Below are 16,235 nucleotides of genomic sequence, written 5' to 3'. Positions count from 1 at the left end.
GGGCGCCGCCGAGTCCCGCTGGGCCGCCGCCGTGGCCGCGCCGCGGGGCTGGGGCCGGGGCCCCTCAGCGGCCGTCGGGGCCGGTTCTGGGCCCGTGCTGGGCCCGGTCCCCCTGCCCCGCGCCCCCCCCCCACCCCCGGTCCCGGCCGGGAGCAGCTCGCTCCCCGTAACGACGGTCTCAGCAGCCGCAGGCCCGGCCGGCGCAGCTCACGAGCAGCAGGCCGAGGCCGAGGCCCGGCACCGCCCGGCCGCCTTCCCCCCTCCGGGTTGGGGCCGCTCCTGGGGGCGCGGTCGTTCTCCCGGCCCCGCGGTTGAACGGCGCCCGCTCGCGCCCAGCCCGTCCCGGCAGCGGCACCCCGCAGCCGCCGGCCCCGCGCAGCGCCCACCCGTGTCGGTGCCCCCCCCGTGGGCGCCCCCTCGGGGCCGGGAGCGGGGCTGGGGCGGGGGGGGGGCGGGCGCTGCGACCCCCCCCGAGCCGCGGGCTGAGGACGCCGAGGGCAAAGCGCGTGCGGCAAAGGCAGTCGCGGAGGCACAAAGAGGAGCAGAATCCAGATTTCCCGAATTCCAGGTAGTGCTTTACCACACAGAGCGTCATTAAATACTTGAAATAACCGCAGCTCCCGCCCAGCTGCCTGCCGGAGCTCTTCGGGCTCGACAGGGGTCTGGTTCGGGTCTGGCTGGGATGGTGCCGAGTGCTCAGCACCTTCCATGGCCGGGCTCCTTGCGAGAAATAAGCTGTTAGGGAGGAGGGTCTGTCTTCTTAAATAAGATTTAGAAAGCATTATGGATTACATTAACCCTCCGCTAATTATTATCATTGTTTACACCAATTAAAATTAGTTGATCTCATCTGGAACCGAATGGCTGACTGCTATGCGAAGTAGGCCCAGAGGAAGATCCCAGCACACACGCTTATTATCAAGTTGATGTTCAGGATGTGTTTCACCAGCGGTTTCTCCTCCAGGGAAGCCATGGGAAGCTCGGGTTTAATTGGCGCCACGTTCTCAGAGTTTTCCGGTCTGCGCTCCATCCCGCAGAGCCACAGAAAGGTCTTCATCAGCTTCGAATTCCTTTTGGTGTCAGTCGTGCCTACAAAGCCAGTAAATAGCGAAGTATAAATCTCACTTACAAACCAAATCCGAGGGATGTATCAGTATGGTCCTGTACAAAGGGTGTGATGCAAAATTGCATCCTCGCTCTTTAACTGAATACACTAGCTACACTGAGGTGTGGGGAACCCTTCAAGGAACATCTGTTTGGGGCTGCAGGATCAATTTCATTCTTCCCAGGAGGTCTGAGCTCAAGTTCTGCTGCTCCCAGCATTCTAGGAAACCGTAACAGGAGAGCACACCTGAAAGCTCGGCTGTAACTGCTTGGTGCCCATCAGCTTCCTTCTGCACGTGCATGCTCTAGTCCGTTTAGGGTTACTCCACAATACACGTGTGCAAAATGATTTCTCCCAGCTTTGTTGTCGATTAGGACATACGTGACAAAATGCCAGGAAGATTGTGCTCATACACAACAAAAGTGAGATTTCCCAGCATTTAACTTACTCATTAACTAATTGATCTTTTCAATAGCTTTTTATAGATCAGAGGAATACACAGCAAAAGCTGCAGAGCTGCACAAACAGTGTCCCAAGCCTGGCAATAACAAGTGATGATAATCATTGCTGGAAAGTGCAGAATGAGTTGCTATGCATGTTTGTACCTAATACCGACAAGTACAAGTTTTAAAAAATGTAAATCCTCCTTCACTGATCTGTCAAGAACTCCGCCCAGGGCTCTGGGTTCTCCCTGCTGCTAGAGTCGATCAGAAAACATCACTGAAAAACAGAAATGGAATTTCATGAAAATAATTGTGGTTTTCCTCCACCCTCCCCTTTTTCAATCAGTTCTCCTTGCAGCAGGTGCAAATAGCGCTAATCTTTAGTGCAGGACAGTGGGCATGGCTTCCTGTATCCCATCCAGCTCCTTCTTGATTTCAAGCATATGTAATGCCATCAAGAGATGGAAAAGAAACTAAAACTAAATGTTTGCTCAGGTAAAACTGTCAGGTAAAAACCTTTTAGCATACCCCGAAGGTACAAAAATCCAGAGGAAGTAGTTTTAAATTTTCTTGTCTTCAGAGCCTTTACATAACGCGTAGGGTTGTTAATTGTGGATATTACTGAATGTGGTGTTGGAGCACTTACATTTATTATCATTTGAACTATTTTCAGAGGCAATGCTTATATCAATCTGGAGAGCGGGACGCTCAGCTTCACACGCTCCTTTTGCAGCATCAGGAGAAGTGCTGACTGCTAGGTCTTTCTTGACTGGTAGATCCCCGCGTGTGAACCAGGTAAGCCGACTTATCTGATGGCATGAAGAGTGGTGTTAAAGAAAACTGCTTTCATGGTTGTTAAAAGGACTACCTTAGCAGCACAGCAGCCTGGAGAGAGAATACTTTAAAGGGTCAAAATCTGTTCTCCTGCTCTGCTGGAGCAGGTGAACAGCTAAGTGCTCAGCTGCTAGTGACAGAAGCGATGGCTACCATTGGCATGCTGGTTTTAGTTTTGTCTGGAACGTGATAGCTCTCTGAAGGATCACATTCTTCACTTTTTGTTACTGAACGGGAGACATTTCTGCATGGGACCATCACTGGGTGCAGATTGAGAGCAGGCCAGCGAAGGGAGCAAAAGAATGGAAACTGCAGCCAGTGAGGAACGATTCAAAGAACTGGGGTTGTTTAGAGAAGCCAAGACAGATGAGAGACACGACAATTTTCTTCAAATATGTGAAAGATTCATTAAAGAGGAATTTTCTCAGTATCAATGACAGGGCAGACAGGAAAGGATGAGCACAACATGGAAGCTAGAAAGATTCAGGTTGGAGATGAGGAAAAACCTTTACTGAGAAGGGCAGGTAAGCTCTCGAACTGATCATGCACTCCCTGGGCATTCTCCCTCTCTGGGGACTTTGAGAGTAAGTTTGCCAGAGATTTTTCAGAAATGTATCGGGTTAGTTCTGTCTTGAAGCAAGAGGATGCATTGGCTGTATGATTTCTGAAGGTCCCTTCTAGTCCTCCTTTCTGCTATTTATGTTTTTCTGTAGCCTCAGTATATCTATTAAAAATAGTCAAACTGGCACAAACCTGTTCCAGAGGAAGTGTGCTCTCTGCCCTTGATTTCTCTTTTCTGCGAGTAAAAATGGTTCCTCACTAAATTAGTAAGAGAGTTGATAAAGATGACCCAGAAGCTGGAATTTCTTGGAAAATAGAGGGAAAAAGCTAATTTGTCATGGATTAAACACACGTTTGAATTTAAGAACAGCTCTTTAACACCTACTGTTGACCAGTTTCCAGGGTGGGACTCTGGATTTACGGGACCAAAACCTTAAATGACAAGGCAGCAGAGTGCTGGAGCAAAGTAGGGATTGCTGTTACAAGTTATTGCGAGTGTTTTCACAGACATAGAATGAATGGAAACTTCCATTTCCAGATTATTTATCTCCACCTTATTCCCATGGAAGTAACTCGGGGCATTCTGGAAACCATTTAAGAATAATGAAAGAAATCTGAGGGGTTGACGCACCATTTCTTCCGAGGGGGGTTCTGTGAGCATGCTCACGACCAGCACGGTGAGCGTGGAGATGGCAGCCAGGACCATGGAGAAGTAGAGGTAGTGCATGTACCTCACCACGCCCGGCCTGAGGTCCCGCTCCCCGCACTGGGGCTCCGGGTAGACGAAGTCCAGCACCAGTCGGATGACGCCCAGCAGCAACCCAATCACCAGGCCCCAGAACGCGCCCTAGGAAGTGAGGGATATTCTTTACTGGAGCAAGCAGCATGAATCCGCCCAGGACCCAGGGCTATACCCGTGCTCGCAGGCTATAAGCTGGCCAGGCTTTCTCCTTGCAGGTTTTTTGGCAGGCTTCCCTCGCCTCCCTTTTCTGCTCCTGCTGTTCGTCTAGGTGTGCTGGTGCTGGTACAGGAGCCTGGTACTTCTGCTGCGTGGGGACGAGTGGGTCATGCATTTTGGTATGGAGGGGAGGTATAATGTCTTATGCCAAAATACTCTGAAGGGAAATATTCACATCCTAATGGTTGCCTTAACTGTGGGTGCTTACAACTGTTCTCCACCTAAGCAAAAGCCAGTTTGGGAAGGCTTTGCCCTGTACCCAGCACCAGTCTTTGCAGAGGAGCCGGAGGCTTTGGATTCCTGCTGCCATTCGGCTCCTTAAGTTCCCAGGACCCCTGATGCAGATCATAGGAGTGCATCTAATAAATGGCTACTGAGGCCCTAACACCCTGCAACCAAGTGACACAGTCATCTCACTACTTCTGAAACGCCAGTGGAGCCTTTGTAAAAACCAGCAGGAATTACTGCTTCCTGCCCCAGGCTGATGGCTCTGCAGAGGTCTGGGTGCCTTTGTTCTGCTAAGCACTAGAGGAGGAGGCCGGACTGCAGCCTGGGGCTGTGCTCTGAGCCTCTGTCAGGCCACAGAGGTGACTGCACTGAGCACAGGGGAGTTGTTACCTTTTCATTCGCTCTTTTCCAGAAGCAACCCAGTATAAACACCATTGCCACAGGGGGCTGCAGGTAGGAGCTGATGGACTGGATGTAAATGAAGAGCTGCCCGCCCTGGCCAGCCTGGACCAGTGGGATCCACAGGATGGAGATCACAATGAGCAGCAGCACAAAGACCCTGTGCAAGAAGAAGATGTCATTATTGGTAGCCCAGATTGTTCTTTTCCACTTGCTCAGCTTGCAGGGCTCCTGCTGAGATCTGTAACCACCAGGCCTCTGCTGTTGACCCCCAGCACCCCTGTGCAGAAGGGGGCTCTCGGCCCATCCTCACCTGTAGTGGATCCCGTGCACCCGCCCTGCCCAGGCTTCCCCAGACACCCTCTCCAGCTGCTTGATTCATGTCTCTGCATGTCTTTGTGCTATGGCATCTTGGTTTGCTCCTGTAGTTTGGTTTGACCTGAGCAAGCTCCTTCCCCCCATCTCTAACAATGCTGTAATGAAGTGGCTGTAATTAAAAATGGTCTGAAATACAGGGGTCATATTCTTTGTTTTTTCCCAGTTTGAAGTAGAGAAATTGATACTGGAGATACTAAATCTCCAGAGGGGCAGCAGGGTGCAAACTGTGCAAAAAGGTCTCTTGAAGGCTCAGGGTCTGACAGAACACGCATGCCCTGGTGCCCCGTACCTGCCAACAATCATGAGTTCCCACTCGGAACAACGAGGCCGGAATTGTTTCCAGAGATCCATGGTGAAAATGGTGCTGGCACTATTGAAGATGGAAGTCAAGGAGGACATAAGCGCTGCTATCATCACTGACATCATCAGGCCCCGGAGTCCTGGAAACAGAAGTGTCGCCCCCTGAGGACTCCTGAATAACCTCAGCTGCAGGATGACCTTGAGTTCTTTGAACTACAACAGACTTTTAAAAGTATTTTTAGCCCCAATTGTAAAATGGCTAGTGGCAGGGAGGCTTTAGCAGTTGATTCTCATTGTTAAACATCTATTTATCTCTTATCTGAATTTGTAAGAAGTAGACCTCTAGACACTGGACTATCACCCATCTCTCTTGTTGCATGCTGTCCCTTGCTGCTGTTTCATCAAGCCCAATGTAACCTCCACTGAAATTATAGTCGCAGGGCATTTTCCTCTCTGGACTTTTCTCACAGATGCCTTTCGGCTGGTGCCCAGCCCACCGGTGCCAGCACAGCTACCGGGCTCCTCACCTACAGGCAGAAGTTCTATGACCAGCTTAGGGTAAGCGATATCAGAACAGCCAGATGGGTTGCCACAGATTTTTCGACAAATTTCCGGGTCTGCACAAGCCACCAGATCTGAAATAAGCAAGGGGGAGTGAGAAGCAGCTCCACAGAGCAGTCACCATCATCAGTTACTGGCAGAGGGAACAGATCTCTCCTGCAGCACTTACCTGGGAAGAGAACCCGGCTGATCATGCCCGGCATTACCATCATAAAGAGGGGCAAAATTTTCAAGTAGGAGGTCATCAGGGAGCCTCCCTTGGCGTGAGAGAGGTTTTTAGCAGCAAGGGACCTCTGAACGATGACCTAAAAATTAAGAAATGCGTTTGGTCTGCTGCTCAGCAGCACTCCTCTCAGGGTAAGACAGAGCCTGAAATGAACAAAACGAGTTAAAAGAACGCTGCAGAAACATCAGAAGGTTGCCCAGGGCTCCACTCCTGCTGGCTCTGATGTTGTCACTAGGGGTGACGGCGGTCAGACCCCTGCAAGGCTGAGAGAAGTAAAAGGCTGAAGTTCAAAAAAACCTCTACAGACAGATTAACACCCTCCACACACACATTTCCCCCCTTTTTACATTAAAGTTATTCACAAAGCTTAGTTGTCCATGTCAGGTTTTGCAGGTTGAGGATTGAAAGCATCAGCTTTTACTGCATTCCCCTAAGAAATAAACAGTCCAGGCTATGCTGCAAACCTTAGGTTTGTAACCAGATTTAAACAACCGAGAACATGTTCATGAAACCAGCCAAAGGAATAAGCAGTAACCCACCTGATCTGTACACCAGTACCAGAGGGATGGGATGGTCATTCCCACCAAAACCCCCGGCCAGGGAAGGTCGGAGTTAACAGGGTCCCGGAAAATGTGAAAAGCGTCTTCCCTTGGCAAGCCGCAGCTGCTGTTTTCCTTGCGGGTGCTGGGAATGGCATCAAAGTATTTTGTCTGCAAGCCTTCGAGACCGCCAACTTCAACAAAGCCTAAAACAAGTCACAAGAAGCGATTACCATCTTCCATGCTCTGTACTCTACAGCTTGCTGAGGGTGATCCTCCACAGGTCTTCTTTAAAGTCAGAAGCTAGTGACTTTAACACTGGGCTGGGGACAGCATCACGCTGTAAACCTGCTGGCTAGAGAGGATGCTTGCTCATCTCTTAGACTACCTTAGAACACATTTCTTTAGGTATTTTTCATGGAGTACTTGTACACTTTTACCACGTAAAGAACTACTGTAAGATTATTTGTGTAAGTTTATATTTCAGCAGGAAAATACATAGGAAGCAGTTCTCAGAACATCAATTAAGTAATCAGCTGTAATGACCCAGCGTGTCTGTGCCATTTGTTAAAGATTCTGTCGCAGTTTTATCAACACGGCCCCAGGGCAACACTCACTGAAGACCATGAGAGTGACGGCGCCGATCAGCATGATGAGGGTTTGCAGCGCGTCTGTGTATATCACCGCGGCCAGGCCACCTGAGAGAAGAGAGAAGCAGCAAGCGGTGGGAAGCGGGAGCTGCTCTGGGCCGGACCCCTCGCGCCTCGGCAGCGTTTTGAGAGCAGGGCAACCCCGGAGCCCTGCCGGGCGCGCTGTCACCTGCTGCCGGGCGCTTTGCCCGCGGTGGGCAGGTCAGCCCTTCCTCTGCACGGCACTTTGGCTGAAACTTCTCATGTTTTGAATCGTAATGAATCGCCATTTTGGCACTAAAAAGCCAAAGTCCAGTATAAGTACTTCTACGGGAAATACGTGGAAAAGCTCCAAGACAAAGCCCAAGCTGAATAAGGAGGAGGAAGAAAAGCAGGCGTGGGGGGGATCATTACGAGCAACGTCACGGGGTGAGCAGTGAGAAAGGAGCAACCTTTATTTGTTTGGGATTTGCTGCTTACTCCGTGCGTGGCTTTGTTCCATTTGGCCACTCTTAAGCCCCAAAAGGGCACCCGAGACTGACAGTGTTTTCCGCATTGCACAGCTTGCTGTTATGTTAGTCCCTCATACCTCCAAAAAGCCCAGAGGAGAAACTGTACTGGGCAAATACCATGAGCATAACTTCCCCGTAAGGAGAACCTGATGTACATCCATGTCTGGCATGGCCTTGCAAGGGGTGTTCATTTACTCTGACCTCATAATTCTCTTTTAACAGGTGAGTTACCGATTGCTCGTTTTGCTGTTCTCCATACTCAAGGCAAAGCCAGACAGTATGGGAAGTGCGGGACTCCTACCATGAGCGTGAGGATGCTCTGTGCATTGCATGAACGCACTCAGCTCACTAAGCAGGATCCGTGGTGCTGCGAAACGTTGGCATTAGGATCTGAAACTCAGCCACGTACCTGCAACAGTGTAGACAGCGGTGATTGCCAGCAGGCCCACAACAGCAATGTAGAGGTCCCAGTGCAAGGCTTGCTGAATGAAGAGGGCCCCAGCGTACATATCAACCTAGGGAACAAAGCGGTCAGTGCAGCTGCTGATGGTGTTACCGAGCCCCTCTAGGCTGCCCGAGCCAGGGAGCGGGAGCGCTCGGCCGACTCAGCTGCCTCTTTCCCCTTCTTTGCACATCCCTCTGCAGCCCCAGCTCCTGTGCGTGGGACCAGGCTCCGTCTCGTGTTAGGATGAGTTTAGGATCACTGTTTGTTGTGGGGGGACGCAGTGGGAGCTACCCCAGGAGGAGCCTGCACACAGCTCCTGCATGCAGGTGCCCGGGTGGGCTGAGCTGACCCCTTCCCGCTGCGGAGGAGGCAGCGAGGGGGCAGGAGGGGGCAGGAACCGGAGCCCCCAGGTGCTGAGCTCTCCCCGGTGCCCCAGCGCCTGCCACCAGCCCCAGCACCCTGGGCTGTGCAGTGACTTCCTCGTTGCTGGCAGGGCCCAGCCCGTGGGTGAGGGCAGTGTCCTCGGGGTGCGGTGGGCCCAGCAGCCACCTTGCTCCACAACTACATGGAAACGCTGCCTTTTAGGACAGGCAAACCACAGACCATAGAGTGACAGATGTATAAAAGCATCTGAGCAGTCCCTTTTCTCTATCAGGCATCATGTCATCAGAGAGATGCACCGAAGGGGCGTTTTTTTCTAAAGGAGCAGCCGAGCCTGGCCCCTGGGTGCCCACAGGAACCCCGCGATGCATCACCCCCCAGGGCTGCAGGCAGCATGTGCCAGACAGCTCGGCCCCCCCGGGCCCTGCCTGCACAGGAGAAACACGGGCAGGGACTCTCTGCTTTCACCAGTTCACGCACTGCTGCCCAGTTAATAAACAGCTTGCGAGGTGTTGCGCAAGGGTTGATTCAGTTATTCATTCAAGGCACTACATCAAACAGGAGCAATAAGTCACTGAACTCTTTTCACCTGAATGCATACCGACTCCTACATTCTTATTCATCCTGCACAAAGCAGTGTTTGGTGTCTTTGCAGGAAATGAACATGCAAAGGGAAACTGGGCAAGCAAGCCAGACGCACAAAATCTAACAAGTGCATCCATCAGGTTAACTTTTCAGTGGATTACTGCTCAGGACATTGACATGTAGTTTCCCCCTTACTGTAGCAAGCATTCAAATCCCTCCTGGGACAAAAGCTGTAATTCTTTTCGCATAGCTTCTTGAAACAACTGTAGACTACCTGAGGTATTTTGAAAATACTCCCATCTCTGATACTACAGGGAAGGGGCAGTCACTGCCTCTCTCGGTCTTGCTGAAGACCTTTCCAAAGTGAGTTGAACTCAGCCTCCTTTCATTTTCTTCCTACTTACTGATATTTTGGTGAAGATATAGATGAACAAGTAGAGAATCGCCAGGAACATCTGAATTCTTCTGCCTCCAAAGCGCTTCTGCAGGTACTCTGGCATAGTAGTGACCTGTGCAGGAGAAACAGGGAGTGAGATACGGGACCCCCCAGCTCCCTGGGAGATGTCGCAGCTCTCCCTTACTGCCGGCAGCCCGAGCACTGTGCGCAGGCAGCAGCTCCTGCCCGGCCCTCGGCCCCTCACACACCGGGCCCCAGGGGCATCGGGTGCTCTGCAGCTGCCTCGCTGCTGTCAGGAGCAACACAGCTGCAGCAGGGAATGGCCAAGCCCAGGAGCCAAGCAGCTGGTGTGAATCCCACAAAGTCATTGATGGACACAACTTCCCATTTACTTACTCCTGCCGCTATATAAATTGGAAGGAATAGCCAGGCCAGCACCAAAACACAAAACATCCCCTGCAAAACAAATGGAAAGGAAGTTCACGGATGCTGGTCAAGGCTGTGATGAAGTGTGGGGAGCACGCACACCCTGGGGACTTGGGGACTTCTCACGGGCCTCAGGCCCCCAGCAGCTGGAGGTGACTCTGAGCTCCTGCAGCAGGACTCTGAGCCTTGGGAGCTGCTCTGCCCTTGTGTGGCAGTTCCTTGGGGCTCAGGCTTCCTGGGGACCTGCCCTTATAGCACAGAGGCAGCTGGAGGGCTGCTGTGCCGTGCTGTGCCGTGCTGTGCCATGCAATACCATGCCGTGCTGTGCTGTGCCGTGCCACACTCACGTTCCACTCGTAGGCTGTTGCAGCAATTCCTGAGGCAGCTCCTGACCCAGCCAGGCCGATGAAGTGCCCGCTCCCAACATTGCTAGCAAACAGGGATGCGCCCACCTGGGGAGAGACGCGGGAGGTCAGGCGCGGTGCCCTCAGCTGGGCCTGGTGGTGCACGGGGCCGGGAGCGGGGCAGCTCCGTGTCCCAGCGCACAGGCTGGGCGGTGATGCTGTTCCTGCACACCCTGCTGTGGGACATGAATCCTTTTCACCCTCTGCCTCCTTCTTTCGCCTGCGTGCTCAGTGGCTCTGGCACCTTTCTCCAGCTCCTTTCGCCACTTGCAATGTGTCGCTCACTTGGGGGCAAATTTCGGGGCATCCTGCTCCCAAACGGGTATCCAGTCTCATGGAGGATCAGGGCAGAAGGTGGAGGGCACACCAGGAATGTCGGGCCTCCAGGTTCCTGTATTAGCACCTACTGCCTCACCAGGCCAGCCCAATGAAGCTCCCCACCTAGCAGAGAGCAACACGGAGCTGCGGCTGCAGCAGGGACCACCCCGTTACTGCCAGAGATCTCCAGACAAGGCATGAGGAAGCAGACGGGCTTGGCCAGCCGGGGGGTGGCTGCCGTGGTGCCCGGGGCTGGGGCGGGTGCCCTGCAGCAGCTCCTCTTCCTTGAACATGGAAAAACAACCAAATTGTACCCGGGTCTTTGCAAACCGTGGGGGTTACCTTTTCCTTTCTGTGTGGAGAAATACATTCTGCTTGGACAAAATTGCTTTTTAGTCTCACTGTAACTTAGGGGCTAGCAGTACGATGACAGATATACTTACAGGCCACCAAACCATCTGTCCCCCGGCTAGAAAGTAGCCTTTCACAGTGCTGCGCTGCGTCTTCCACATGGACTGGGAAAGCAGAAAAGCAGAACAAAGGATCATCATTTCGGCTGCTGCCCAGAACAGCACCGAGCACGTGGCCGTTTCCCCGGTGGGACAGTGTCCTGTCATCACTCCAGATCCACAAGGAAGTCAATAATTTTGGACAAGAGCTGCGGACATCCCTAGTTATCAGGCTCAGCCAGGAGAAATGCGAGGCACTGCAAGCATTGCTCACTGACTCGTGTTGTTCAGAGATTTCAGAGGTTTTCATGCGGTATCGGGAGTTATGCACCGCATGTGAAGGCAGCAACCATTCATCTCTGCCTTGTGACAGCCAGATTGTGCTTCTGCTATTATAAAAGCCGTGCCAGGAGGATGCCTTAATTGTATATAAAGATTATTTTTAATTTATGGGATCTGCTGTCAGAACCTCACTGCAGACAAGCACGGATGATTTATAGGACAGCAATTCCTTCCCGGATAAACAAAACATTATTAGTAGTAATACTTGGTACTTACACAACCTCTTCCTTACAAGTGTTCTCAAAACCTTTGCAAACACTGGAGCTGAAGAGCCCTCCTGCAGCGCAGTGAGGGCACTTCCCCGGGCTGAAGTGAGGGTAAGGGCCTGTAAACTGCATCCTTCCACTTGTGCAGTTGAATTCAGTGAAGTGTGGCTTGATTCAAGCCAAACTAGAATAATTCAAGGCCCAAACAGCCATATTTTTCAGTATAACAGGGCACATACGAAAACTGTTATATGCTTACCCAGAGCCCAACAGCCAGGACAAACACAAAGTACAGCACGAGGACCGCGATGTCGATGGAGTCCAGCGTCTTCTGGGGAAACACATCCCACTGGGGAGTCACGGACGCTGGGGTGCTGCTGGTGGTCTCCATGGCTTCTGGTGCAGGTGGGCACTTCTTTGTCCTGATGCATATATCTGTCAAAAAACGGGTCGGGCGGTTGGGGGTGGATGTGGGGTGGTGGCAGCAGCGGGGAGGTGCCGGCTGCTTCCTGGGGTGGTTGGTGCTGGCCGGGCTGTGGAGCTGCGGTGCTGCTGATGCCGGAGCTGCGGGGGTGGCTCTTGTGCCTGGCTCTTGTCCCCACTCACTGATCCCTCTTGTCTGCAACGTGCCAGATGGTTCCAGGGTCAGCTCTCTATTAATGTGGGTGAGTTTTTACCCGGCAGAGAAATGGGCACGTTACAGAGAAGTAACTAGCTGAACAGGAAAAATTCAGGCAAGGAGGCTCATTGGGAATCAGTGTCATCCCTTTTCCTTTCCTCCTCCTCCTCTCATCCAGGCTCTACCTTGCTTTGAAAGCAGAACAGGATGTGAATGGCAGCACCAGCAGCGGCACAGAAAGTGAGCCTCTGGCTTGGTGCTGGCCTTTGGTGGTCACGCAGGATCTCTGTGGCCCAGCACCCCCCCGCCCTGCTCGCCCTCCCCTGAGGATATACGGGATTTGCTTTCTCTTACCCTGCTGAGCCGAGGAGACGTCCCCTGGGCAGGGCAGACCCTGCACCCCTGGCCTGGGTTGCGGCACCGTCACCACCAGGACACCGGGCGCCTGCTCATCCTCCTCCTCCCCATGCCTGCAGAGCTGCCCAGCTCCTCTGGCCACTCTTGCACTCGTAAGGTGACACTTATAAGCTCCCCCCACGATAAAGCTGGAAAAGGTGGGGCAAAGGGAGGCGGTGCGCCCTGCCCTGCCCGCCACGCAGAGGGAGCTGTGCGGGTGCTGTGCTGCGGTGCTGCTGGCCGGGGCTGGCGAGAGGGGCGGCCGGACAAGTTCTTCCCCTGAGCGCAGCGCTCAGCGAGCACGGACAGAGGCATCCGCCCCATCCCTTGGTCCTGGGTTTCACAACCTCCTCTGGCCTCACCTCTTTGTTGATGCATGCAATTGCTGCTTTGAGCAGCAGCCGAGAGCTGCCCTTAACTCGCCCGTAGCCTGAAGAGCCGGCCGGATGCCCCTGGCATCGTGGCACTGCCGTGTACTCCCTGCCAGGTGTGTGAAGGGAACAGATACACAAAACTCACCCGGTGTCCCCGTGCACCGAGGCAATGTTGCCAGTGCACCGGTGATGGAGATGCAGCAGTTTCACTGCTGGGCAGCACTGAAAAGCCCAGGTTCTGCCCTGTGCCACTGCAAACTCGGCCCCAGTGCAGTCTGCATGGATGAGGACCTTGGGGCTCGTGCGTTTATGGCAATAAGGGCAAGAAGCAGTTTTGGGGTGGCAGGCAAGGTCCTGCAGTCCCATCACCCACTGTCCACAGCCGGCAGGTTGTATGCTGAGACATCAGCATCCTACAGCTCACGTCCCAAAGACAGTCCAGAGCCACACTGTGGTCAGCTGAGAGCGGTGCCGGTGCTGGGCTGAGAGCAGGACCCACAGGACCCCACAGAGCCCTTCCTGTGCCCTGCAAAGCGCCCAGGTCCCACTGAATCCCCTGGGAGCACTGGCCTTGCAAGGAGGCAGAGCACGGACTGTCAGACGGTCAGTGGTGCCTTACATCTTTAAGAGGCAAGGTATCTTGGGTGTCGCTGCGCTTTCACTGGCATGCTTAACCTCTAACTTGGAAAAGAGAAACACAGTTTGGTGCGCCCGCCTCAGGAAGCTGCTAACCCCTCTAACACCTCCCACTTTCTCTTTTGCAGCTCTGATATTGCCATTTCTTTTCACTTCCCGTAGCAGGGCCAGGTGCTGCACACCTGCAGTGCAGCCAGCACCAGGAGCTACCTGCGCTCAGTCTCGCACGGGACAAGGCGCACGGACACCTCTGTGCCTTTTCCTCTGCAAGGTGTGCAGCACCGGGGCAGAGCCCTGCGGGCATCTGTCCTGCCCGTCAGTGACAAAGGGACGTGCAGGACATGCTCGGGTGAATTCCCGGTACCAAGGTGTGTCTGTGGGTCCTGTTTAAAGCCATGCAGGGTCCCTGACCCGGCGATGAGCTGCAGGGCGAATGCAGTGAGCTCAGCTGCTCTGATTTCTAATTCTAACCCTGCCCAGGCCCAGTGGAAATTTTGCCTGTTTTGTGCATTCAGGTCACAGCTCGGTCTCCCTCGGTTCCTGGCACAAGCGGCAGCGCTTTCCCCGCCAGAGATTGTGAGGAAGGAACATCCGTGGCATAGAAATGCAGCCGCTGAAGCCAGCCTTTATCAATGGTCCCAGGGAGACGCAGCCCACGTGGGTGTCGAGGCACCGTCTGGACTCTACCACTCTAAATGCCGCTGTAATGGGATTTTTTAAAGCTTTTCCAGCTCTATCCACCTTCTAAAGACACCACCGCTCGTCAGGGAGAGAGTCAGCCCCGAAGCCGCCCCAGAGCCACCCAGCACCCAGACCTCCCCGGCACGAGGCAGAAGGCGAACGGGAACTTACTGCGCTCAGCTGGGTCTCATTCTGTTCCCTCGCGCTAGGCACCACCAAGCCTCTGCCAACTGACAGGCAGCTTAAATATTGCCAGAGAATCGGGATTTGCCAGCAGAGCTGTTAACAGTGTCACAAGGAATGAGGAGGAATATTTATAGTCAAACTTAAACTAATTGCCCGAAGTTACTCTTTCGGTCTCTTGCGGCTCTGGCAAGAAGGGCATTATTTCCACTATCAGGGCTCACGGGTCAAATTCCAGAGTGCCACCCCCTGAAGCAATCTGCAGCTAAGGAAGGGACACGTAACAATAAAAAGGTCAGTGCTGGTGTCCTCTCAAGCTGACATCCCAAGACACAGGAGGGAACCCGCAGCTAGTCCTGTCTCTAAGTTAAACAATAATAAAATCGAGCACCCCAAAGCTCAGGGAACCAGAAGCAAAGTAGGAAAAGCTAGTGTCTGTATTTTAGCTCATTGTTTCCCTCTCAGCTCACATGCTGATGGACGTAACTAAAGGTCTTTGAAACCTGGGACTGGAGATGCTTGAATTTGGTCTGCTAGAATGTGGAAACTCCAGATTTTCCTGAATTGTGCTACAACAATGCAGAGCCTCGGAGGCTTCAAGCTGAGCATCCAGGTGCCCTGCGCTACCTCCAGCCCATGCAGCTTTTTTATGACTTCCAGCTCTTCCACTCTGAAGCTGAGACTTCTGTTTGTCCTTTTGGCAGCTCTCACTGCTTCTGGGAAAAAATCACGACTCACGGCAAAAAAAATCACGACTCCCAGCACTTCAGGCTGGATGCTTAGAAGAACGTCAGCCATGTTCCAGCGTGGCTTGGAGACGTCAGCCTGGAATTATTTTATCCCAGCCGGTCCACCAACAGGAGCTGTGAGGGCGTCCTCACCGTGACTTTCCTAAGCTGCTTGTTCTCTTCTTGATTTTTTTTTTCCATTTCTTGCAGGAAAGAGTGAAAACCCTTAAATATTCCCAAGCGTGAAATGCAACCTGGGATTTCTGTGCTGGCTGTTTCACTGCCTGTGGATGGAGCCAGCCCCGCAGTGGTGGAGGAACTGGGTCCCGGAGCAGGGCTGCTCCAGGAGTTACTGCTCCCTTCCCAAGGCCACGCTCTCCCATGAGGACAATGCCATGGTCAAGGCTGACTTCAGTTCTGCTAAGGATGAGCTGGACAAAGCTAAGAGGAGAGCTTCCAGCCACTGCGTTCATTCTGGGGAAAAACTGACCAAGTGTTTGGAGTTATCAAGAAGGAACGAGACAACAAGGGCATGGCTGGATGCAGCAAGGACCAGACGCAGTGTGGAGGCTGCAGGGTACCGTCTCTGGCGGTTTGCAGACCTGTGTGCAGCCAGGCGTGGGCAGCCAGGAGAGCTGAAGGAACGCCGGGAGGCTGCGGGCACTTGGCGTGCATGTGCCCTAGCTCTGCTCAGAGCCATTTTACAGTTGCCTGTGCCATGGCCTCCAGGGAGGAGCCGCTGCTGGAGCAGGTTGCTGTAAACAAGCTAAACTACAACCAGGAAATCTGATAGGAGACTGGCCCCTATCTATCTGCTGTTAGGGTAAAGGGAGATAAATTGCTCCAGGGACATAAACTTGTCCTCAGCCAAGAATTCCTTTACAGAGGAAAACAATTCACTGGCTCATATGCACACTGACTACTTTCTTCTGAAGGCTGCAGAAAAAATCCGTACTATTTTAAGAATTTGCTGCTCATATTCATCATGCTAG

At 53.0% G+C, this 16,235-nt stretch overlaps 2 protein-coding genes and 1 long non-coding RNA gene across 11 annotated transcripts in view; 1 reads left to right on the top strand and 2 right to left on the bottom strand.

Moving 5' to 3' along the window:
- The window catches only part of TEX47 (testis expressed 47), a gene marked incomplete at its 5' end in the record, with an annotated part of 30,539 nt that extends 29,757 nt beyond the window's left edge, over positions 1 to 782 (bottom strand). For all 5 annotated transcript variants that reach the window (XM_080556775.1, XM_080556776.1, XM_080556772.1 and 2 more), the window contains one exon: positions 581 to 782. In XM_080556775.1, coding sequence (XP_080412901.1) covers positions 581 to 782 — 202 coding nt within the window. The remainder of the gene's footprint in view (positions 1 to 580) is intronic.
- On the top strand, positions 443 to 4,679 carry LOC308178312. The gene is made up of 3 exons (XR_013939678.1): positions 443 to 568; positions 2,222 to 2,343; positions 4,542 to 4,679. It is a non-coding gene; the product is annotated as an uncharacterized lncRNA (long non-coding RNA).
- SLC5A11 (solute carrier family 5 member 11) lies at positions 554 to 16,026 on the bottom strand. Of its 5 annotated transcripts, XR_013939676.1 has the most exons (17): positions 14,504 to 16,026; positions 11,886 to 12,061; positions 11,073 to 11,144; positions 10,255 to 10,359; positions 9,878 to 9,937; positions 9,489 to 9,593; positions 8,083 to 8,188; positions 7,150 to 7,230; positions 6,533 to 6,738; positions 5,937 to 6,072; positions 5,734 to 5,841; positions 5,196 to 5,346; positions 4,520 to 4,688; positions 3,575 to 3,790; positions 2,195 to 2,357; positions 1,711 to 1,825; positions 554 to 1,089 (listed from the first exon to the last, which is right to left on the bottom strand). XR_013939676.1 is itself a non-coding variant. In XM_080556766.1 (16 exons), exons 2-16 carry the CDS (start codon positions 12,015 to 12,017, stop codon positions 872 to 874), a joined length of 2,028 nt encoding a protein of 675 aa, XP_080412892.1. In that variant the 5' UTR covers positions 12,018 to 12,061; positions 14,504 to 16,025; the 3' UTR covers positions 554 to 871. The 5 variants fall into 5 exon arrangements, 4 of the variants coding, with proteins under 4 accessions (XP_080412892.1, XP_080412893.1, XP_080412895.1 ...); XM_080556766.1 differs by lacking the exon at positions 1,711 to 1,825 and having other exon boundaries at positions 14,504 to 16,025; XM_080556767.1 differs by lacking the exons at positions 1,711 to 1,825; positions 14,504 to 16,026 and adding an exon at positions 12,600 to 13,149.
- Between the last annotated feature and the right edge of the window lie 209 nt (positions 16,027 to 16,235).

This window comes from Anser brachyrhynchus (genome assembly GCF_964034855.1).
Source record: "Anser brachyrhynchus genome assembly, chromosome: 15".
Classification (NCBI taxonomy): domain Eukaryota; kingdom Metazoa; phylum Chordata; class Aves; order Anseriformes; family Anatidae; genus Anser; species Anser brachyrhynchus.
This window is presented reverse-complemented; position numbering and strand designations above follow the sequence as displayed.